The following is a 26,502-nucleotide window of genomic DNA, read 5'->3' as shown; positions in this document are numbered from 1 at the left end:
ATTGGAGAATGAAACAAACTTGACTAGTCTCAAATAAAAAATTATAGGTTTTTATTATCTGTTAGGAGTCCATACATGTGACTGTATGACATCTTGGTTTACTCTGACTGCTTTCATTTGACATCCATAGAAAGCTATAGGGACCTATTGTACATCTGTTTATCTCCGATTACAAAGGCATGTATTGTTTTGTCATTTACATGGAATGCAACAGATGGAAGTCATAGTACACACGTATTTTTCCAACAATCATTGCTTTTAGATGTGAATATCTCCGCATTACTGGCTTTTAATGTATCTCCATGAGTCTCTTGGGCAAACTTGCAAATTCACAACAAGTAGACTTGTTACACTTGATGAAGGCCTCATGCTTCCATGAAACATTGCAAATCACGTGGTCTGCAGTCTGAGTTTCATTCAGTTGGAGCAGTAACTCCTCTCTAAACACATTGACTATTCTATGTCTAACTGGAAAACAAAAAAAGGATTATGTCCAGATGAAAAGTGCAACTGAAGCACGAGTAGTCTTTTTATAGGGCATTTGCAAGTGACTCCATGAAAAACCTACAGACTATTTGCAGATATGTTTGGTGTGGAAGGACCAGGTAATGTGCCTGGAGAACAGGTGTGGGGTGAGGAGTCTGGCCAGATGCAATGTCTCTTCTGTCATTTCTTTCCATATGTGTTACGGGCTCACTTTATGAGGTGGGTCGTCTTAGCCCAGATCTGGATGGCAATACGGATCTTGGATGTTGATGCAGCAGACAGGTAAGGTACACAGGAAACAAGGACTAGAAGTGCAGGAGGCTGCAGACAGACAGGACACAGGAAAACTAAGGGTCTGAGCAGTTAGCTCAGGTCTGGATACATGATGGTCTGAGCTCAGTCCATATGTCATGGACGCGTGACACCATCCTAAAAGGGGTTTGTTGCAAGTACAGCTTTTCATTGTCAAAATGTCTCTCTGCAAGCCTGAGTATCTTCGTTATTTACACCTTGTCAAGATTGCTTACCACTGCCCAGATTCTGATCCCTGTCCCCACCAGCTCTCTTGCTCCTGCCTCAGGTCACTTTGTCATTAATAGCGCTTTGATCTGTGGACTGTGCCGGCTTCACTATTCCCATAATACACGTGTTGTCATTATTGACATCAAGTTCATTGTCCTCTTCCAGCACCCTTTCGCACCATCACAACCGCGATATTAGTTGTGAGACAGGACTAGAATAAACATGACAGCACCGTGATATTACGGGAAACAAAAGCTCAGCAGCGGTAAGCAATTTAGGCAGGGTATAAAGTACAAAGTTACTTCCAGGAGTATTGAGGAGTATTTTTTACACTAAAAGATTTTCAGAAACCCCCTGTAAATTTACATCTAAAACACTTCAATTTCCGAACAGCTTTGTGTATATTTTTGTCATGTGATGTAATATTCATTCATTAATGGTTACCGGAAATCAATTGTAATCTACAACGCAAAAGTAATGGAAACAACAGAATCTGAAATGATTGCAATAACCAAGCCCAGTTATTTTTCAGGAAAATCCATATTTGATGCTAAAGCCAAACCATCAGGAACTTGAAGGTAATGACCGATATGAAGGATTTTGTGTGGACATGCTACAGGAGCTATCCAAGACCCTGCACTTTAATTATAAGATCCGCCTGGTAGCTGATGGACTTTATGGGGTTTCAGAGTTGAATGGCACCTGGAATGGAATGGTGGGAGAACTGATATCGAGGGTAAGAGAACAGTAATAAAATCTGGATATTCCTGACACACACATTATCCTAGAATTTTTTTTTCTTCCTCTGTATAACAAAAGGAAGTCGGTTTCAAATGTCCAACATTCACGGGTCTGAGTACGGACTGTGATGTCCGGACCGGTTGCAGGTCTTCTGACACAAATTCATCATCCTCATAGACATGTATGACACTGTTGAGCTCAGATCAGGAGACCTGCAGCTGGTCAGAACATCTTGGTCCAAACTCGGACCAGGGCCGGACTGGGACTCAAATTCAGCCCTGGCATTTGAAGTTACACAGGCCCACTTGTCACATGGTGACTGTATAATATCTTTGTACACTTGTAGGCAGGGCCGGTTTTAGGCAAAGTGGGGCCCTAGGTAAAGTTTAAAATGGGGCCCCAAATGCTAACATATTGCACATCACACAAAAGCATTTCTGTTGTATTTACGTGCGCTGAGCTCAGGCCGCTAAATGAGTTTGATCGACAATACGGAAGTTGTTCAACGCTTGTTTCCCGGCGTCTCTCCACCAACTGAGGAATAATGATGGGACAGAACGATCACTAATAGATCACTAACAGATCACCATACAGTATCATGCTATCAGCAGCACATCTACCGTTTACGCTGGCGATGTGCTGCTGAGAACAATGATTTTTGTTCCAGCAAGAACAATCTGAATATGCAGCATTTTACTTGTTTAGTAAAATACACCCCATAGTCCTCCATATATTATAATGTGCCCCACAGTCCTCCATATAGTATAATACACTCCCTATAGTCCTCCATATTAAAATACACTGCTCAGTCCTCCACATAGTATAATACACTCCTCACAGTGCTCCATATAGTATAATGCACCGCCATAGTCATCCATGTACTACAATTCACTTCCTATAGTATAATGCACCCCATAGTTCTTCATATAGTATAACGTATTCCCCATAGTCCTCGATACAGTATAATACAGCCCACATATAGTATAATGCAGCCACCCCACAGAGTATAATGTAACCCCCCATAGAATATAATACAGCCCACCTCCCCATAATATATAATGCAGCCCCCCATAGTATATAACGCAGCCTCCCCCATAGTATATAACACAGCCTCCCCCATAGTATATAACACAGCCTCCCCCATAGTATATAATATACCCCCACAATAGTATATAACACAGCCACATAGTACATAACATGGCCTCCCCCATAGAATATAATATACTCCCCATAGTATATAGCAAAGCCCGCATAGTATATAGCACAAACCGTATAGTATATAGCACAGCCTGCATAACATAGCACAGCACGTGTAGTAGATAACACAGCCCACACAGCAGTATACAGCACAGCCCACGCAGTAGTATACAGCACAGACCAAACAGTAGTATACAGCACAGCCCAGAGTACTATATACAGCACAGCCCACAGAGAACTATATACAGCACAGCCCACAGAGCACTATATACAGCACAGTCCACAGAGAACTATATACAGCACAGCCCAGAGTACTATATACAGCACAGCCCACAGAGAACTATATACAGCACAGCCCACAGAGCACTATATACAGCACAGTCCACAGAGCACTATATACAGCACAGCCCAGAATACTATATACAGCACAGCCCACAGAGCACTATATACAGCACAGCCCACAGAGAACTATATATAGCACAGCCCACAGAGCACTATATACAGCACAGCCCAGAGCACTATATATAGCACAGCCCACAGAGAACTATATACAGCACAGCCCACAGAGCACTATATACAGCACAGCCCACAGAGCACTATATACAGCACAGCCCACAGAGCACTATATACAGCACAGCCCACAGAGAACTATATACAGCACAGCCCACAGAGTACTATATACAGCACAGCCCACAGAGCAATATATACAGCACAGCCCACAGAGTAATATATACAGCACAGCCCACAGAGTAATATATACAGCACAGCCCACAGAGTAATATATACAGCACAGCCCACAGAGCACTATATACAGCACAGCCCACAGAGTAATATATACAGCACAGCCCACAGAGAACTATATACAGCACAGCCCACAGAGCACTATATACAGCACAGCCCACAGAGTACTATATACAGCACAGCCCACAGAGCACTAAATACAGCACAGCCCAGCGTACTATATACAGCACAGCCCACAGAGTAATATATACAGCACAGCCCACAGAGTAATATATACAGCACAGCCCACAGAGTACTATATACAGCACAGCCCACAGAGCACTAAATACAGCAGAGCCCACAGAGTAATATATACAGCACAGCCCACAGAGTACTATATACAGCACAGCCCACAGAGCACTAAATACAGCAGAGCCCACAGAGTAATATATACAGCACAGCCCACAGAGCACTATATACAGCACAGCCCACAGAGCACTATATACAGCACAGCCCACAGAGCAATAAATACAGCAGAGCCCACAGAGTACTATATACAGCACAGCCCACAGAGCACTACATACAGCAGAGCCCACAGAGCACTATATACAGCAGAGCCCACAGAGTAATATATACAGCACAGCCCACAGAGCACTAAATACAGCAGAGCCCACAGAGTAATATATACAGCACAGCCCACAGAGTACTATATACAGCACAGCCCACACAGTAATATATACAGCACAGTCCACAGATCACTATATACAGCACAGCCCACAGAGTAATATATACAGCACAGCCCACAGAGCACTATATACAGCACAGCCCACAGAGCACTATATACAGCACAGCCCAGAGTACTATATATAGCACAGCCCACAGAGCACTATATACAGCACAGCCCACAGAGCACTATATACAGCACAGCCCACAGAGTAATATATACAGCACAGCCCACAGAGTACTATATACAGCACAGCCCACACAGTAATATATACAGCACAGTCCACAGATCACTATATACAGCACAGCCCACAGAGCACTATATACAGCACAGCCCACAGAGCACTATATACAGCACAGCCCACAGAGCACTATATACAGCACAGCCCAGAGTACTATATACAGCACAGCCCACAGAGCACTATATACAGCACAGCCCGCAGAGAACTATATATAACACAGCCCACAGAGCACTATATACAGCACAGCCCACAGAGAACTATATACAGCACAGCCCAGAGCACTATATATAGCACAGCCCACAGAGAACTATATATAGCACAGCCCACAGAGCACTATATACAGCACAGCCCACAGAGCACTATATACAGCACAGCCCACAGAGCACTATATACAGCACAGCCCACAGAGAACTATATACAGCACAGCCCACAGAGCACTATATACAGCACAGCCCACAGAGCACTAAATACAGCAGAGCCCACAGAGTACTATATACAGCACAGCCCACAGAGCACTACATACAGCAGAGCGCACAGAGCACTATATACAGCACAGCCCACAGAGTAATATATACAGCACAGCCCACAGAGTAATATATACAGCACAGCCCACAGAGTACTATATACAGCAGAGCCCACAGAGCACTATATACAGCAGAGCCCACAGAGCACTATATACAGCAGAGCCCACAGAGCACTATATACAGCACAGCCCACACAGTAGTATACAGCACAGAGCACAGCCCGCATCTCTTCTCTTCCTCCACCCCCCCCCCCCCCCCGAGAATGGCCCCACACAGTTCAGTAAAAAAAAAAAAATTCTCCTCACCTCTCCTCGTGCCCCGCGTTGCTTCCTGGTTCCTGCTCCTGTCTCACTCTCAGCAGCTGCAGTCTGACCGGGACACAGCAGGTGCGCGATGATATGACGTCATCGCGCACCCGCAGTGTCAGAGGCAGAGCGGGAATGATGGGAGAGGGAGCGTCTGTAGACGCTCTCTCCTCCATCATTGCGTTCAACTGTACCGGCGTCTATACGCCGGTATAGTTGAATGCGACGGCGGGGGCGGGGGGAGGCGGATCGAGCGGCCCACTACTGGCACCGGCCCTTCTGGCATTTGCCAGAAGTGCCCGATGGCCAGTCCGGCCCTGACTCGGACCATGAATGTTGAAACATGTCAAACCAACATCATGCACTTGTCCAGCCAAAAATAACTTTTCTCCTGAATCCATGTGTCAAAAATGTTGTAAAATTTTGAGTAATAGGCTAGATTCACATCTGCTTTATGAAATCTACTTTTCCTGTCCACATTAGGAACATAAAAAAACTAATGACAGGCATAGCTTTGTCACATGAGGCACCTGGCGAGCCTCCTTGAGTTATCATCTATTTCTTCTGGGGAAAATGATCAGAACCTGCATCACAACCTCCCAAGGGCTTATTCACATGTTGCATTATGTTCCATATTCTTTTGCTGCAGAAAAAACACTGGGTTTTACGGTACCAGCAAAGTGAATGAGATTTCTGAAATCTCCTGCACATGCTGCTTATTTTTTTCTTTGAAGATTTAAACCTTCAAAATGTTTTGCAAACCTTTAGCATGTCCACTGCTTCAGCGTTTTTTAAGTGTTTTGCACCCATTCAAATGACTGGGAAACAACACGTAAATATACAAGTAAAGACATGCTTATTTTATGCAGTGGTTTTCCCACCATCACTCTGGTTGTTTCAGCAAATTTTGATGCTACAAAAGGGGTCTAAGGGGTAACGTTTCTCCTTATGGAGAGTGACATACCATCTCTGGCTTGTCAAGGTAAGGAGGCTTATTCGCCGTGCAATGCTCCTCTGGGAAATATAATATGCAAATTGCCTCTTCTGAGAAAAAGAGGCAATTTGCATATTATATTTCCCAGAGGAGCATTGCACGGCGAATAAGCCTCCTTACCTTGACAAGCCAGAGATCGTATGTCACTCTCCATAAGGAGAAACCTTACCCCTTAGACCCCAGTCCAGAGCCTCTCACCTAGCCAAATCAGTTCTCATGCTTCGCACTGACAAGGGCCAACAGCCCGAAACACCGTGTCTGCGAATTGAGATACTGATTTGGCCTTTATCCTAAGTCATATTGTACGACTCGTTAAAGGGTTGATTGTGACTTGTAGGATCGCTACTTCCAACAGGTGGCGCTATAGAGTTTAAGTCCTCTTTTTCTCACAAGAGGCAATTTGCAGATGCTACAAAAAATATATATGTGCACATACCCTAACAAAGCTTACAGTGCAGATGTGAACCTCACCTAAACTGTTTGGGCTTTATGATTATCTTGCCATCTGTTTGTTACACAGAAAGTAGCTAACAATGGCAGACAGCTACCACTAACAGCAATATTACCTGTCATGGAGCTGCTTTTTCTGCCAACAGTGACCCTGAGAGTCAAACATCTCCCTCTCCCATTTTTTACATCATGACTATTATTAGTAAAAGATTTTTAGGGGGACCAGGAGAATTAAGATATACTGTATATATATTGGAGGAAGAAAATGCTGCCTATGACCCAAAGAACATCATCCCCACTGTCAAGCATGGAGGTGGAAACATTATGTTTTGGGGGTTTTTCTCTGCTAAGGGCACAGGACTACTTCACCGCATCAATGAGAGAATAGATGGAGCCATGTACCGTAAAATCCTGAGTGACAACCTCCTTCCCTCCACCAGGACATTAAAAATGGGTCGTGGCTGGGTCTTCCAGCAAGACAATGACCCAAAACATACAGCCAAGGCAACAAAGGAGTGGCTAAAAAAGAAGCACATTAAGGTCATGGATTGGCCTTCTCCAGACCTTAATCCCATAGAAATTTATGGAGGGAGTTGAAGCTCCAAGTTGCCAAGCAACAGCATGCAAATCTTAATGATTTAGAGATGATCAGTAAAGAGGAGTGGACCAAAATTCCTCCTGACATGTGTGCAAACTTCATCTTCAACTACAAAAAAACGTCTGACTGCTGTGCTTGCCAACAAAAGTCTTGTTTGCCAGAGGGATCAAATACTTATTTCTCACTGCAAAATAAATTTATATAATTTATACAGTGTGATTTTCTGAATTTTATTTTTGATATTCTATCTCTCAAAGTTATCATTTCTCCTTGCGGAGAGTGTCATGTTAAGCATGTCCAGGTGAGGAGACTTAAAGCCACAATACTCCTCTCGGAAATATGCAAATTGTCTCTTCAGAGAGGAAGAAGACTAAAACTCTAGTGCCACCTATTGGAAGTAGCAATCCTAACAGTCAATGTCGACCCTTTAACGAGCCTTGTCACATGACTTAGGATAAAAGCCAAACCAGAATCTCAATGTTAAAATTAACCTACCCTTAAAATTATAGACTGTTCATGTCTTTGCCAGTGGGCAAACATATGCAACGAATGGAAACGGAGGCACAGGTGGTAAAGTTCACATTCGTTTTTATTGTCATAGAACGTGGAACTTCTGGAGTACGGTCCGAGGGGCTCCGAAGGGGGCGTGACTACGTGAGCCCCAGACACCCATAGTAAGACCCCTCGAACAGGGTCAGAATGGGACGCTTGGGGGACATGGGTGCTACCTCCAGTTAGACCCCGGACTCATGGTGAGTTGTCATAAGATGACAACCTAATGGGTAATAATTGGCGTACCCCAGGAACCGTTGTATGGCTTTCAGACCGGATGGGAGAGGCCACTTAAGGATGGCAGATACCTTCTCCGGATCCATCTTTAATCCTGTGGACGAGACAATATAACCAAGGAAAGGCAGAGAGGATTGTTCAAAGAGACATTTTTCAAATTTAGCATAAAGTCTGTTCTCCCGAAGTCTTTGTAAGACCAGACGAACTTGTCTCTGGTGGGAGGCTAAATCTGCGATCAGAGAAGATCAGAATGTCGTCCAGGTAAATAACAACACACGAATAGAGCAGATCTCTGAAAATATCATTTACGAATTCCTGACAAAACTACTTAAACCAAACGGCATAACCAGGTATTCGTAGTGTCCGTCCCGGGTGTTAAAAGCGGTTTTCCACTCATCTCCTTTACGAATACAAACGAGGTTGTAGGCCCCTCTGAGGTCCAGTTTAGTGAAGATTTTAGAACCCCTAAGACGATCAAACAATTCTGAAATAAGTGGCAACGGATACCTGTTCTTTACCGTAATCTGGTTCAGCTGTCTGTAATCGATACAGGGCCGAAGAGATCCATCTTTTTTCTTCACGAAGAAGAATCCTGCTCCAGCTGGCAAGGAAGACTTCTGGATAAATCCTCTGGCCTGGTTCTCCTGAATGTAGTCCTACATGGACTGGGTCTCTGTTTGAGAAAGAGGATAGATTCGCCCCCGAGGAGGTGACGTTCCAGGGAGCAGATCAATCGGGCAATCATATGACCTGTGTGGAGGTAATTTCTCTGCCTCCTTATTCCTGAAGACGTCTGCAAAGGCCCAGTAAGAAGAGGGTAGACCCGGCAGAGCAGTGGGCTGAATTAGTGAATGAACAGGTCACACTGGAATGATACATCTATCCAAGCAGGAGTCACCCCACCGCAGAACCTATCCCGTCTTCCAATTTAAGAATGGTTCATGCATCCGAAGCCAGGGTAGACCTAAAAGCAAGGGGTGAGAGGAACCAGGCAGGACATAAAAGCGAATTCTTTCTGAATGCGTTAAACCTACCCGGAGCTCCACTGGCTCAGTCTGGAACCGAATGGACTTGGACAAGGGTTTGCCATCCACGGATGTCACCTACAATGGTTTTGGAAGGCGTTGAACTGGTATGCGATAATGATCCACGACCGCCTGCTGAATGAGATTTCCGGCAGCTCCAGAGTCCAGGTGACAGAGTTCAGAAAATTTTACCTTGCCAAAGACCACGGAAACTGTTATTTGCAGTGGTGGAGAGAGATGATCCTTGCCAAGGGCTGCCTCTCCTACAGACCCTAGGCACTGGATCTTCCCGACTTCTTTGGAATTGCCTGAACAGCTCTCCTCCTAGCGTCGCGCCTCCTGGCAGCGATTACCCAAGCTTACCCGATCTACTTCCATAGCCACAGGCAAGGAGAACGAAGTTGGGGAACTCGCTGATTCTAGAGTACTAGCAACAAGGTGGTAGGAAGTTTTTTCACTTACAATCTCCCTGGATCGTTCTTGAAACCATAAGTCAATCCGAATTGCCAGGGAAATTAAGTCATCCAGTGTTGTAGGAACGTCCCGTCCCGCCAGCTCATCCTTAATTCTTTCAGAAAGACCTTCCCAGAAGATAGCCACCAAGGCCTCATTGTTCCAGGATAATTCAGATGAGAGGGTATGGAACTGCACTGCATACTGAGCCACAGTAAAAGCCTCCTGGCGTAGTCGAAGAAGAGCCAAAGCTGTCAACGTAGCACGACCAGGTTCGTCAAAGGTCCTGCGGAATGTCTCAAGAAAAGACTGACGATTAGTAACCAGAGGGTCCATTCTCTCCCACAGCGGTTTCAGCCAGGCGAGAGCCTCTCCATCAAGGTGAGACTGTTGTGAATTTGCTTTTTGCTCCCTCTAGTGGTTACTAGTTTTTTGACTCTGGTTTTTCTGTCATTCCTTTTATCCGCACCTGGGTCGTTAGTTAGGGGTGTTGCTATATAAGCTCCCTGGACCTTCAGTTCAATGCCTGGCAACGTAGTTATCAGAGCTAGTCTGCTGTGCTCTTGTCTACTGATCCTGGTTCCAGTTATATCAGCTAAGTCTGCCTTTTGCTTTTTGCTATTTGTTTTGGTTTTGTATTTTTGTCCAGCTTGTTCCAAAACTATATCCTGACCTTTGCTGGAAGCTCTAGGGGGGCTGGTGTTCTCCCCCCGGACCGTTAGACGGTTCGGGGGTTCTTGAATTTCCAGTGTGGATTTTGATAGGGTTTTTGTTGACCATATAAGTTACCTTTCTTTATTCTGCTATCAGTAAGCGGGCCTCTCTGTGCTAAACCTGGTTCATTTCTGTGTTTGTCATTTCCTCTTACCTCACCGTCATTATTTGTGGGGGGCTTCTATCCAGCTTTGGGGTCCCCTTCTCTGGAGGCAAGAAAGGTCTTTGTTTTCCTCTACTAGGGGTAGCTAGATTCTCCGGCTGGCGCGTGTCATCTAGAATCAACGTAGGAATGATCCCCGGCTAATTCTAGTGTTGGCGTTAGGAGTAGATATATGGTCAACCCAGTTACCACTGCCCTATGAGCTGGATTTTTGTATTCTGCAGACTTCCACGTTCCTCTGAGACCCTCGCCATTGGGGTCATAACAGTTTGCCAGGCCAGTATTAAATGTTTAATGCATTGCAGAAGAGGGATTATAAGAAAGAAGATTCTGAGTTTTTTTTTTTTTTTTTCTTCTTCCCCTTTACCTCAGAGTGGCTATGCTTGCTGCAGACATGAATGTCCAGACCTTGATTACAAGTGTGGACCAGCTGGCTACTCGTGTGCAGGGCATACAAGACTATGTTATCAGAAATCCTAGGTCAGAACCTAAAATACCGATTCCTGAACTGTTTTCCGGAGACAGGTTTAAGTTTAGGAATTTCGTGAATAATTGTAAATTGTTTTTGTCCCTGAGACCCTGTTCATCTGGAGATTCTGCTCAGCAAGTAAAAATTGTTATTTCGTTCTTACGGGGCGACCCTCAGGATTGGGCTTTTTCGCTGGCGCCAGGAGATCCAGCATTGGCTGATCTTGATGCGTTTTTTCTGGCGCTCGGTTTACTTTATGAGGAACCCAATCTTGAGATTCAGGCAGAAAAGGCCTTGCTGGCTATGTCTCAGGGGCAGGACGAGGCTGAAGTGTATTGCCAAAAATTTCGGAAATGGTCCGTGCTGACACATTGGAACGAGTGTGCACTGGCCGCTAATTTTAGAAATGGCCTTTCTGAAGCCATTAAGAATGTTATGGTGGGTTTTCCCATTCCCACAGGTCTGAATGATACTATGGCACTGGCTATTCAAATTGACCAGCGGTTGCGGGAGCGCAAAACCGCAAATTCCCTCATGGTGTTGTCTGAACAGACACCTAATTCGGTGCAATGTGATAGAAAAACCGCAAATTCCCTCATGGTGTTGTCTGAACAGACACCTGATTTAATGCAATGTGATAGAATCCTGACTAGAAATGAGCGGAAAATTCATAGACGCCGGAATGGCTTGTGCTACTACTGTGGTGATTCTACACATGTTATCTCAGCATGCTCTAAACGTATAGCTAAGGTTGTTAGTCCTGTCACCGTTGGTAATTTGCAACCTAAATTTATTCTGTCTGTAACTTTGATTTGCTCACTGTCATCTTATCCTGTCATGGCGTTTGTAGATTCAGGTGCTGCCCTGAGTCTCATGGATCTCTCATTTGCTAAGCGCTGTGGTTTTACTCTTGAACCATTAGAAAATCCTATTCCTCTTAGGGGTATTGATGCTACACCATTGGCTGCAAATAAACCGCAGTATTGGACACAGGTTACCATGTGCATGACTCCTGAACACCGCGAGGTGATACGTTTCCTGGTTTTTCATAAAATGCATGATTTGGTTGTTTTAGGGCTGCCATGGTTACAGACCCATAATCCAGTCCTGGACTGGAAGGCTATGTCAGTCTCAAGTTGGGGCTGTCGTGGTATTCATGGGGATTCCCTGCCTGTGTCTATTGCTTCTTCTACGCCTTCGGAAGTTCCGGAGTATTTGTCTGATTATCAGGACGTCTTCAGTGAGTCTGAGTCCAGTGCACTGCCTCCTCATAGGGACTGTGACTGTGCTATAGATTTGATCCCAGGCAGTAAATTTCCTAAGGGAAGACTGTTTAATCTGTCGGTACCTGAACATACCGCTATGCGTTCATATATCAAGGAGTCTCTGGAGAAAGGACATATTCGTCCGTCTTCCTCCCCTCTTGGTGCGGGATTCTTTTTTGTGGCAAAAAAGGACGGATCTTTGAGACCTTGTATTGATTATCGGCTTTTAAATAAGATCACTGTCAAATTTCAGTATCCTTTCCCGCTGTTGTCTGACTTGTTTGCCCGGATTAAGGGTGCCAAGTGGTTCACCAAGATAGACCTTCGTGGTGTGTACAACCTTGTGCGCATTAAGCAAGGTGATGAATGGAAAACCGCATTCAATACGCCCGAAGGTCATTTTGAGTACTTGGTGATGCCTTTTGGTCTCTCCAATGCACCTTCAGTTTTTCAGTCCTTTATGCATGACATTTTCCGGAAGTATCTGGATAAATTTTTGATTGTTTATCTGGATGATATTTTGGTTTTTTCTGATAATTGGGATTCGCATGTGGAGCAGGTCAGGTTGGTCTTTAAAATTTTGCGTGAAAATTCTTTGTTTGTCAAGGGCTCAAAGTGTCTCTTTGGTGTACAGAAGGTTCCCTTTTTGGGGTTCATTTTTTCCCCTTCTGCTGTGGAGATGGACCCAGTCAAGGTCCGAGCTATTCTTGATTGGACTCAGCCCTCGTCAGTTAAGAGTCTTCAGAAGTTCTTGGGCTTCGCTAACTTCTACCGTCGTTTTATCGCTAATTTTTCTAGCATTGTGAAACCTTTGACGGATATGACCAAGAAGGGCTCCGATGTAGCTAACTGGGCTCCTGCTGCCGTGGAGGCTTTCCAGGAGTTGAAACGCCGGTTTACTTCGGCGCCTGTTTTGTGCCAGCCTGACGTCTCACTTCCCTTTCAGGTTGAGGTGGATGCTTCGGAGATTGGGGCAGGGGCCGTTTTGTCGCAGAGAGGCCCTGGTTGCTCTGTTATGAAACCTTGTGCCTTTTTCTCTAGGAAGTTTTCGCCTGCCGAGCGAAATTATGATGTGGGCAATCGGGAGTTGTTGGCCATGAAATGGGCATTTGAGGAGTGGCGTCATTGGCTCGAGGGTGCTAAGCATCGTGTGGTGGTCTTGACTGATCACAAAAATCTGATGTATCTCGAGTCTGCTAAACGCCTTAATCCGAGACAGGCCCGCTGGTCATTGTTTTTCTCCCGCTTTGATTTTGTTGTCTCGTATTTACCTGGTTCAAAGAATGTGAAGGCCGATGCTCTTTCTAGGAGCTTTGTGCCTGATGCTCCTGGAGTCGCTGATCCTGTTGGTATTCTTAAAGATGGAGTTATCTTGTCAGCTATTTCTCCGGATCTGCGACGTGTGTTGCAGAGATTTCAGGCTGATAGGCCTGAGTCTTGTCCACCTGACAGACTGTTTGTCCCGGATAAGTGGACCAGCAGAGTCATTTCCGAGGTTCATTCCTCGGTGTTGGCAGGTCACCCGGGAATTTTTGGCACCAGAGATCTGGTGGCCAGGTCCTTTTGGTGGCCTTCCTTGTCAAGGGATGTGCGGTCATTTGTGCAGTCCTGTGGGACTTGTGCTCGAGCTAAGCCTTGCTGTTCTCGTGCCAGCGGTTTGCTCTTGCCCTTGCCTGTCCCGAAGAGACCTTGGACACATATCTCCATGGATTTCATTTCTGATCTTCCGCTATCTCAGGGCATGTCCGTTATCTGGGTGATATGTGATCGCTTCTCCAAGATGGTCCATTTGGTTCCTTTGCCTAAGCTGCCTTCCTCTTCCGATCTGGTTCCTGTGTTTTTCCAGAACGTGGTTCGTTTGCACGGCATCCCTGAGAATATTGTGTCTGACAGAGGATCCCAGTTCGTTTCCAGGTTCTGGCGATCCTTTTGTAGTAGGATGGGCATTGATTTGTCGTTTTCGTCTGCTTTCCATCCTCAGACTAATGGACAGACGGAGCGAACCAATCAGACTTTGGAGGCTTATTTGAGGTGTTTTGTCTCTGCTGATCAGGACGATTGGGTGACATTCTTGCCGTTGGCTGAGTTTTCCCTTAATAATCGGGCTAGTTCCGCCACCTTGGTTTCACCTTTTTTCTGCAACTCTGGTTTCCATCCTCGCTTTTCTTCGGGTCATGTGGAGCCTTCTGACTGTCCTGGGGTGGATTCTGTGGTGGATAGGTTGCAGCAGATCTGGAATCATGTGGTGGACAACTTGAAGTTGTCACAGGAGAAGGCTCAGCGCTTTGCCAACCGCCGCCGCGGTGTGGGTCCCCGACTACGCGTTGGGGATTTGGTATGGCTTTCTTCCCGCTTTGTTCCTATGAAGGTCTCCTCTCCCAAATTTAAACCTCGTTTTATTGGGCCTTACAAGATATTGGAAATCCTTAATCCTGTATCTTTTCGTCTGGATCTTCCTGTGTCGTTTGCTATTCACAATGTATTTCATAGGTCCTTGTTGCGGCGGTACATTGTGCCTGTAGTTCCTTCTGCTGAGCCTCCTGCTCCGGTGTTGGTTGAGGGCGAGTTGGAGTACGTGGTGGAGAAGATCTTGGATTCTCGCCTCTCCAGGCGGAGGCTTCAGTACCTGGTCAAGTGGAAGGGCTATGGTCAGGAGGATAATTCCTGGGTGGTCGCCTCTGATGTTCATGCGGCCGATTTAGTTCGTGCCTTTCATGCCGCTCATCCTGATCGCCCTGGTGGTCGTGGTGAGGGTTCGGTGACCCCTCACTAAGGGGGGGGGTACTGTTGTGAATTTGCTTTTTGCTCCCTCTAGTGGTTACTAGTTTTTTGACTCTGGTTTTTCTGTCATTCCTTTTATCCGCACCTGGGTCGTTAGTTAGGGGTGTTGCTATATAAGCTCCCTGGACCTTCAGTTCAATGCCTGGCAACGTAGTTATCAGAGCTAGTCTGCTGTGCTCTTGTCTACTGATCCTGGTTCCAGTTATATCAGCTAAGTCTGCCTTTTGCTTTTTGCTATTTGTTTTGGTTTTGTATTTTTGTCCAGCTTGTTCCAAAACTATATCCTGACCTTTGCTGGAAGCTCTAGGGGGGCTGGTGTTCTCCCCCCGGACCGTTAGACGGTTCGGGGGTTCTTGAATTTCCAGTGTGGATTTTGATAGGGTTTTTGTTGACCATATAAGTTACCTTTCTTTATTCTGCTATCAGTAAGCGGGCCTCTCTGTGCTAAACCTGGTTCATTTCTGTGTTTGTCATTTCCTCTTACCTCACCGTCATTATTTGTGGGGGGCTTCTATCCAGCTTTGGGGTCCCCTTCTCTGGAGGCAAGAAAGGTCTTTGTTTTCCTCTACTAGGGGTAGCTAGATTCTCCGGCTGGCGCGTGTCATCTAGAATCAACGTAGGAATGATCCCCGGCTACTTCTAGTGTTGGCGTTAGGAGTAGATATATGGTCAACCCAGTTACCACTGCCCTATGAGCTGGATTTTTGTATTCTGCAGACTTCCACGTTCCTCTGAGACCCTCGCCATTGGGGTCATAACAGAGACATGATGAAGCCCACCTTGGCCCCGATCAGAAGCAAACATATGCCCCAAGAGTTCAAAGTGCAGCGTGCACTGATTAATGAACCCCCGACACTGAACGGGGTCACCACGGAAGCGAGTGGGAGCCGCCAAGCGAGGACCTCTACTTGCTGTGCAGCTAGACACCTGGATGCCAGTGGCAGAATCGGGTGCAGGAGAAGAGACCAGGGATTCCATGCGAGTACACCAGTTGTGCAGAAAAATCGTGAGCTTGTCCTGTTGACTCCTCAGATGGGTAACCTCCAGACAGCTCCATGGCCGGTGGTACCTGGGATCCAGCGGGTTCCATGGCTGGAGCAATCTGTAATGAATGGAAACAGAGGCACAGGTAGTAAAGTTCACATTCGTTTTTATTGTCACAGAGGAACCTCTGGACCACGGTCCGGGGGGCTCTGAAGGGGGTGTGACTACGTGAGCCCCAGACACCTGTAGTAAGACCCCTCGAATAGGGTCAGAATGGGACACCTGGGGGACACGGGTGCTACCTCCAGTTAGACCCCAGACTCATGGTAGCTGACCCAGCGGGACAGATGGACAAACAGGGTTAGCAGGTGACGTAGAGCTAACCGGTGGATACCAGGGGTACGGGTAGAGACTGGTTCCAGTGGTACCGACGTTGCCCTGAGGTTCAGGTGACTGAATGGCGGGACGAGATGGAACCGGAGTAAGCAGGCTGGAGATCGTCCAGAATAGCCAGGTAACAGGTAGCAGATAGTCTGTGGAGACAAACAGTGTAAGCGAAACACTGACAGAGATTTCAGAACAGAAGCACATGCTAGCACATACCTCCCAACTTTTGAAGATGGGAAAGAGGGACAATTTTTTGCCGCGGCAAATTTTAGGCCACGCGTCTGACCACACCCATTCATAATTAGTCACACCCATATCCACATCCCAACCACACCCATTTAGCACTGCCGATCACACTGTTTCATATACAATAATTATAAACAAAAAAATATGGCCACACAGTGCCCCATACTGTATGATGGCCACACATGATGCTCCATACTGTATAATGGCCACACATGATGCTCCATACTGTACGATGACCACACATGACGCTCCATAATATATAATGAACACACATGACGCTCCATACTGTATGACCGCACATGATGCTCCATACTGTATAATGACCGCACATGATGCTCCATACTGTATAATGACCGCACATGATGCTCCATACTGTATAATGACCACACATGATGCTCCATACTGTATAATGACCGCACATGATGCTCCATACTGTATAATGACCGCACATGATGCTCCATACTGTATAATGACCGCACATGATGCTCCATACTGTATAATGACCGCACATGATGCTGCATACTGTATAATGACCGCACATGATGCTCCAGACTGTATAATGACCGCACATGATGCTCCATACTGTATAATGACCGCACATGATGCTCCATACTGTATAATGACCGCACATGATGCTGCATACTGTATAATGACCACACATGATGCTCCAGACTGTATAATGACCGCACATGATGCTCCATACTGTATAATGACCGCACATGATGCTCCAGAGTGTATAATGACCGCACATGATGCTCCATACTGTATAATGGCCGCACATGATGCTCCATACTGTATAATGGCCACACATGATGCTCCATACTGTATAATGGCCACACATGATGCTCCATACTGTCTAATGACCGCACATGATGCTGCATACTGTATAATGACCACACATGATGCTCCAGACTGTATAATGACCGCACATGATGCTCCATACTGTATAATGACCGCACATGATGCTCCATACTGTATAATGACCGCACATGATGCTGCATACTGTATAATGACCGCACATGATGCTCCAGACTGTATAATGACCGCACATGATGCTCCATACTGTATAATGGCCGCACATGATGCTCCATACTGTATAATGGCCACACATGATGCTCCAGACTGTATAATGACCGCACATGATGCTCCATACTGTATAATGACCGCACATGATGCTCCATACTGTATAATGACCGCACATGATGCTGCATACTGTATAATGACCACACATGATGCTCCATACTGTATAATGACCGCACATGATGCTCCATACTGTATAATGACCGCACATGATGCTGCATACTGTATAATGACCACACATGATGCTCCAGACTGTATAATGACCGCACATGATGCTCCATACTGTATAATGACCGCACATGATGCTGCATACTGTATAATGACCACACATGATGCTCCAGACTGTATAATGACCGCACATGATGCTCCATACTGTATAATGACCGCACATGATGCTCCAGACTGTATAATGACCGCACATGATGCTCCATACTGTATAATGGCCGCACATGATGCTCCATACTGTATAATGGCCACACATGATGCTCCATACTGTATAATGACCGCACATGATGCTGCATACTGTATAATGACCACACATGATGCTCCAGACTGTATAATGACCGCACATGATGCTCCATACTGTATAATGACCGCACATGATGCTCCATACTGTATAATGACCGCACATGATGCTGCATACTGTATAATGACCACACATGATGCTCCAGACTGTATAATGACCGCACATGATGCTCCATACTGTATAATGACCGCACATGATGCTCCAGACTGTATAATGACCACACATGATGCTCCATACTGTATAATGGCCACACATGATGCTCCAGACTGTATAATGACCGCACATGATGCTCCATACTGTATAATGACCGCACATGATGCTCCATACTGTATAATGACCGCACATGATGCTGCATACTGTATAATGACCACACATGATGCTCCAGACTGTATAATGACCGCACATGATGCTCCATACTGTATAATGACCGCACATGATGCTCCAGACTGTATAATGACCGCACATGATGCTCCAGACTGTATAATGACCGCACATGATGCTCCATACTGTATAATGGCCGCACATGATGCTCCATACTGTATAATGGCCACACATGATGCTCCAAACTGTCTAATGACTGCACATGATGCTCCATACTGTCTAATGACTGCACATGATGCTCCATACTGTATAATGACCACACATGATGCTCCATACTGTCTAATGACCGCACATGATGCTCCATACTGTCTAATGACTGCACATGATGCTCCATACTGTATAATGACCGCACATGATACTCCATACTGTATAATGACCGGACATGATGCTCCATATTGTATAATGACCACACATGATGCTCCATACTGTATAATGACATACAGGCACGCAGCTCACACACAGGCACGCAGCTCACACACACGCTCACACACGCACGCAGCTCACACACGCACGCAGCTCACACACGCAGCATCACAAATGCAGCTCACAAACACATGCAGCTTTGACACAAATGCATCACACACGCAGCCATCACACACACACGCAGCCATCACACACGCAGCCATCACACACGCAGCCATAACACACACACACAGCCATCACACACACACAGCCATCACACACACACGCAGCCATCACACACGCAGCCATAACACACACACACAGCCATCACACACACACAGCCATCACACACACACACGCAGCCATCACACACACACACACACATGCAGCATCACACACATCACACACACACAATCTCCTCTGTGATGCAGGGGCGGCTGATGTCCATGTGCAGCTCTCTGCTGAAGTCTTCAGTCTCCTGCTCACAGCTCTGCACTATCCCGGCACCTCCCCCGTCTCTCCTTCTCTGCTGGGATAGCAGATAAGAGCAGGAGAAGCCGGAGCTCCGTGCACACACAGCCATAGGTAGTGAATCGCTGACCTTTCATCTTGATCGCTGCTGGCTCTCTCCCTCAGCGTGGCAGGGCCGCACAGGGGGCGGGGCGGGGGGGGCACACGGTCGGTCAGGAGGCAGCTTTTAAAAAAAAAAAAAACAGCCACAAACCTAAGTTACTCAGGTGCCGCCCCCTGCATTGTCCCCGCCCTAGGCACGTAGTGCGGGACAACTAAATCCGGGGCTGACTGTCAAAATCAGGACAGTCCCGCGGGATCCGGGACGGTTGGGAGGTATGTGCTAGCAGGAACAGGAAGTTAGCAGCTGAGGATACTTGTTGATCCGGCACCCTCCCTATGGTGGAGGAACTATAAATAGCAATCATTCACACGCCATTGGTCAGAAGCACCTTTTGAAAAATGTGCACTGTCTCTTTAAGAGACCAGGAGTGAGTGCGCACGCGACCTAAGCACACAGTGCAAGGACCTGCTGGCTGCACGCCAGGGAGCAGAGGAGGAAGGAAAAGCAGAGGTCCCGTCCGGACAGCGTGGAGCCGGCACAGAGCGGGAGTCCCGATGGGGACCCCGCGAAGGTACAGGAACCGGACCGGGCGTAACAACGTACCAAGTCAGCAAGGGGTCAAATCATTATTTCCTTCACTGTACATATACACAGTGGGGAAAATAAGTATTTCATACATTGCCGATTTTGCAAGTTTTCCCACCTACAAAGAGTGGAGAGGTGAGTAATTTTTATCAGAGGTACACTTCAACTGTGAGAGATACAATCTAAAAATAAAACCAGAAATTCTCATTGTATGATTATTAAATAATTAAATTGCATTTTATTGCATGAAATAAGTATTTGATCACCTACCAACCAGCAACAATTCTGTCTCACAGACCTGTTAGTTTTTCTATAAGAAGCCCTTATACTCTGCACTCACCTGTATTAATTGCACGTGTTTGAACTTGTTGCCTGTATAAATGACACCTGTCCACACAATCAATCACACTCCAACCTATCCACCATGGGCAAGACCAAAGAGCTGTCTAAGAACACCAGGGACAAAATTGTAGACTTGCACAAGTTGGGATGGGCTACAGGACAATAGGCAAGGAGTTTGGTGAGAAAGTAACAACTTTGTTGCAATTATTAGAAAGTGGAAGAAACACAAGATGACTGTTAGGCCATGTTCACACTTTGCGGTTTTTACCGCGGATCCGCGGCGATTTTGATGCTGCGGGTCCGCAGCAGTTTCCATTGCGTTTACATTAACATGTAAACCCTATGGAAACCGCAAACCGCAGTGCACATGCTGCGGGAAAAACCGTGCAGAAACGCAGCGGTTTACAACTCGCAGCATGTCACTTCTTTGTGCAGAATCGCTGCGATTCTGCACCCATAGGAATGCATTGAACCACTAACTTCCCGCATGGGGCTGTGCCCACGTTGCGGGAAGTAAGCGGATCATGTGCGGGTGGTACCCGGGGTGGAGGAGAGGAGACTCTCCTCCAGGCCCTGGGAACCATATTTGGGGTAAAAAAAAGAATTAAAATAAAAAATCATGTTATACTCACCTCTCAGCGCTGCACGCGGCCGTCCGGTCAGAGTTGCTGTGCGAACAGGACCTGCGGTGACGTCGCAGTCACATGACCGTGATATCGCGGTCACATGACCGTGACGTCACGAAGGGTCCTTCTCGCACATCATCTTTGGAACCGGAGCGCCGGGTGCAGCGCCGAGGAGATCGAGACGTCAGAGGGTGAGTATATAAACTTTTTTTTTATTTTAACATTACTATTGATGCTGCATATTGCTGCATATGCAGCATCAATAGTATAGGAGTAATCCCGCAGCGGAAACCGCGGAACAAACCGCGATAAATCTGCAGGGATAACCGCAGCGGTTTTGCCCTGCAGATTTATCAAATCCGCTGCGGGAGAACCCGCAGAGGTCACCCGCAAAGTGTGAACATGGCCTAAACCTTCCTCAGTCTGGGGCTCCATGCTAGATCTCTCCTCGTGGGGTAAGTGTGATTCTGAGAAAGGTCAGGAATCAGCCCAGAACTACACAGGAGAACCTGGTCAATGACCTGAAGACAGCTGGGACCACAGTGCCAAACATTACCGTTAGTAACACACTACGCTGTCATCCTTTTCACCAGTACAGGTCTTGTTTATTCAGAATGAGCTGTTGTCTACAATGATGATATTTAAGTAGGCTTAAAAATAATTTCAACCGATGAAAAAGAGTTTAAATTGTTTGTTGAATGATCCACAGGCTTCTTGCCCCGCATATCAGGATTGAGTGTTCCTAGGCTAATCAGTCATTGTAAATGCACTTTGAAGGGAATCTTATATTTGCCACCTAATGTAGAGCCAAGGATCATGATTCCAGAGATGTGTCACTTACTGAGTTACTTAGTGTAGTTTTTATAAAACCACTGCTTTATCAGCAGGAGATTATCACTAAAGGACTACTTGGACTGCTATGTCATTGATTGGCAGCTTTCAGCCTATGCACAGTGTACCTGGAAAGCTGCCAATCAGTGGTGTGGGCGGGGTTATGTATAGAGTTCAGCATTCCGAGTACTTCTAGATCTGCAGTAGATGAAATTGTGATTTTATCAAAACTGCAGCAAGCAGCCCAGTAAGTGATACATCTCTGGAATCAGGGTCTCTGTGTCTACATCATCCTAGTAGATTCTGGCATTGTGTATATACTGAACTGTACTAATCCCACCATTACGTAGAGGTAATAACTCCACATTATTACTGTGAAGTTACTTTGTAACAAATCCAAGAAAAAGTTTCCAAGTACCAAAAACAAGTGGGTGATTTGTCCTGGGCTCTCCCGATATCCAGCAGCTTTCGGTAATGCTTATTGCTCATGGAGCATGCCTGGCTCTCAGGAGCCCGCTTTATTTTCCTCACTCTAGTTCTTGCACCAACACACAAAATGCTGCTTTTCAGAGCAAATAGCCATCAGACATGCCAGCTGTATCCCCAGGGCAGGACGCTGATTATTCCCGTACGCTTGTTATATACTTGCCTCAAAGAAGAGCTGCACATTGCACGTCTGCATAAACTTACAGAGATTACCATACTGTGCGTGCGGAGAACCAGCCGCAGCTTTATTCATCACAAAGTGCCTGTGCGCTACATATCATTTTCTCATTACTGCTCACTGGAAAAGTCCTCAGAAAGCAGCAGGGGATAGCTGCCATAAATCAATATATCACAATGGATTAGTGGCATATACAGAATAAAGCCACCTTTACTAGGAGTCAGAAGAATATAGTTATAGGCTATGCTTTCATATTGGGCTGGAGGTGGCCCTCTCATATATATGAGATCTATCTTTATACCTACACCATATGGACAGAAGTATGTGCTCATTACTCGAGATTCCCGAGCATGTTCGGTGGTCTCCGAGTATTTTGGGCATGCTCGTAGATTATGTTTGTGTCCCCGCAGCTACATGATTTGCGGCTGCTAGGCAGCCTGAATACATGCAGGGATTGCCTGTTTGTTAGGGAATAACCACATGTATTCAGGCTGTCTAGCAGCCGCAAATCATGCAGCTGCGGGGACACAAATATAATGTACGAGCACGCCCAAAATACTCGGAGACCACCAGAGCATGCTCGGAAAACTGGAGTAACGAGCACAACTTGCTCATCACTAGACACTACACATTACCCCTGTAGGAGCTTTTCTGACCTCCCATTATAAAGCCATAGACATTAATATAAGTTAGTCCATGCTCCCCCCTATCTACAGCTATTATAGCTTCCACTCTTCTGGGAAGATTTTCTACAAGTGTTTGGAAATGTCGGTGGGAATATTTGCCCATTTATCCAGAACATCAATTGTGAGGTCAGACATTGATATTGGAGAAGAGGCTCCCAATCTCCGTTTTAGGTCATCCGAAAGGTGTTGGATAGAGTTAAGGTCTGGACTCTGTGCGGATGGTCACTTTTTTCCACAGAAAGTTCCCCCAGACTTGCGGAACAGAAAAGTCATAACAGGGAGGAGAGGAGATCCGACGGCAGGAATCAAGATGATCTCGTATTGGCTTTACAACTCCATTAATGCCAAATTAAACTGTCAGTTTCCCTCTTCACCTGTTTGCCATTGTTGCTGTGATTGTGGAAAGGAACAGACATTTTCTGCCTTACTGGTTCCCCTTTTCTCCAAAATTGCATGGTCTGTCCTTATTTTATAGCTTTGGAACCGTCTGTGATTTTATAGATTGCAGGGAATGTTAGTTTTATCTCAGCGTTGCCATTTAGCATCCCGATTGCACAGGGGTCTGATCACTGGGACCCCCAAAGATCCCAAGAATGTCTCCCTGGAACTGGGCTTTGATTGTCTATGGCGCTGTCAGAGAAAAATATGAGCGCAGTGTTCAGCTACTTTGGTAATAAACCTCTAACATACATGTGTCAAGGTTTTTAGCAACATTGTTAGAATTCTTTGATATTCTGTGTGTATTTATAAGAAATGATGTGTCTGATGACTTTCTCTCCCCAGAAGGCAGATCTGGCGGTTGCTGGACTGACAATAACAGCAGAAAGAGAAAAGGTGATCGACTTCTCAAAACCATTCATGACTTTAGGAATCAGCATTCTGTACCGTGTCCATATGGTAAGCCTCTTGACAGGATCATCTTTCTTTTTTGTCAATAAAATCATAGTCTGTAGGTACAATAGCCGATGACCCAGGATTATGGGCAATCTCTGAAGCCTGCTTTTATTTGACAGACTTTATGTCCTGCACTTTATAATTTAGATACACCAAGGGTCTAGTTCACTTTTGCAGTTTTTGGCAGGAAACTTTTTCAGCCAATACTGGGAATAGATCCAAAATGAGCAAAGAACGATGCAGTTTTCAGTCACACTTTTTCTTTCCTTTCGCTCCCTGCTGCCTATGATTGAAAAGAATGGCATTAACACATGGACCAAAAATACGGAATGGGAACTGAGTCGAATTGAATCTTTTGTCATTCTGATGCCCACTTTATGTTTGAGAGGTATTTTTCTTTTTGGCCAAAAACCTAGTTTCACACACTATTTTTTACCATTTTAGGTTTTTTTTACGTCATTTTTGGAGCTAAAGTCAGGAGTGGATTCAAAGGAAATGGGAAATGTGAAGCAAAAAAATATCCTTCCTGTTGCAGCCTTTTTCCAAAGAACACTTGGCCCGATTTACTAAAACTGTCAGGATATGCCATCAATTTATGGGGGATCTAGGATCCAAGAAGTATTGTTTCTCCTTGCGGAGAGTGACATGATTAATTTACCTGATCCTCGGATTGGAAGCTGGGCCATGCCCATTGCCTTTAAATAGTTCTCCTGATCATTGGGCGTCGCCGATTATAGCTTCTGTCTTGTGCGTTGTTATCTCGGTCTGGAGTGGAGAGCTGGTTGTTGGAGATTCGTTGCTGGTGGTGTATTTTCCTTAGTCTTATTTACTCCTTCCTATATTTGTATTTATTTTGCCCTGCACATTTATAGTGTATTCCTGAGTGACTGCGGCGTGGTGTATATTTTCCTTTATCCTTGTCTGTGCTAACTGTGGGTATTGGTGTATTACCTCTTCACTGGGTGGTGGGCGGAGGTTTCAGCCTAGGGTTGAAACAGGAGACAGGGTGAGGTTCGAGGCCTGGACATGCACACCATCAGTGTAAACTCCAGGTAGAGGGCCAGTCAGGATTTCCCTAGTCTGGGGGAAATTACAGGGGCCCGGGTAATTAGCTCTCGCTCACCTAGTCTTCCCGTGACATTATAATCGGCCTAACAACAAAAAAGAAAAAAAAAAAGGGGGTTTCTTTTTTTTTCTTTTGTCATAGATCCCATGACTTCCATAAACCACCAGTTGGAGGCGCTGTCCCTACAGGTCACTGAGCTGAGGGGGCAGTTCAGCAGCAGGGACTAGCAGTATCTAATGTGCAAGCTGGAGCGACAGGAAGAGTTGCTGAGCCTAAATTCCCTTTGCCTGAAAAATTTGCTGGGGAACGCAGTAAATTTCTTTCTTTTCGTGAAGCTTGCAATCTATATTTCCGTATGCGCCCAATCTCCTCGGGTAATGAGGCTCAGCATGTGGGCCTGGTGTTGTCATTGTTAAGCGGGGATCCCCAAGCATGGGAGTTTTCTTTGCCATCTGATTCTGCTGCATTTGACTCTGTGGAGAGTTTTTTTCCTCTCTTGGAAAAATCTACGATGAACCTGACAGAATGGCTCTAGCAGAATCTAAGATACGCACTATTCGCCAGGGGGAGCGAGTTGCAGAGGATTACTGTTCTGAATTTCGTCGCTGGTCGATCGATACACAATGGAATGATCCAGCATTGCGGAGTCAGTTTATTCATGGGGTTTCTGGAAGGGTTAAAAAAGCCCTTCTGATGTACAAGACTCCTGCTTCTCTAGATTCCGCTATGAGTCTGGTTGTCCACATTGATCGCCGTTTGCGTCAGGGGGAGCATGAGACACCGCCTATGGGAGAGGGTTTAGGTTCACGTGAGGTTGCTGCAGGTGAGCCCACGAAGCCTATGCAAATCGCAGGGGTGTCACATGTGAAGCGTCGAGCCCCTGAGCTCAGGAAGCAGGGAGCCTGTTTTTACTGTGGTAAAACTGGTCATTTTATTAACATCTGTCCTCTGCTGTCTAAGAAAAACGCAACGGCGGAAAACTTCTAAGCTCAGGGGGTGTGGAGGAGACCAATCTGAGCTTATGTATATCCTCCATGGTGGTTTCTCAATGCATGCTCCCTGCTAAG

General features: G+C 45.9%; 1 protein-coding gene across 5 annotated transcripts in view; it reads left to right on the top strand.

Moving 5' to 3' along the window:
- Positions 1–26,502, top strand: part of GRIK4 (glutamate ionotropic receptor kainate type subunit 4) — an 888,411-nt gene that overhangs the window by 797,839 nt on the left and 64,070 nt on the right. For all 5 annotated transcript variants that reach the window (XM_077250470.1, XM_077250471.1, XM_077250472.1 and 2 more), the window contains 2 exons: positions 1,541–1,744; positions 24,259–24,372. In XM_077250470.1, coding sequence (XP_077106585.1) covers positions 1,541–1,744; positions 24,259–24,372 — 318 coding nt within the window. The remainder of the gene's footprint in view (positions 1–1,540; positions 1,745–24,258; positions 24,373–26,502) is intronic.

Source organism: Ranitomeya variabilis, chromosome 4, assembly GCF_051348905.1.
Source record: "Ranitomeya variabilis isolate aRanVar5 chromosome 4, aRanVar5.hap1, whole genome shotgun sequence".
In the NCBI taxonomy this organism is placed as follows: Eukaryota; Metazoa; Chordata; class Amphibia; order Anura; family Dendrobatidae; genus Ranitomeya; species Ranitomeya variabilis.
Note: the sequence above shows the minus strand (reverse complement) of the source record. Positions and strands in the feature narration are given on the sequence as shown.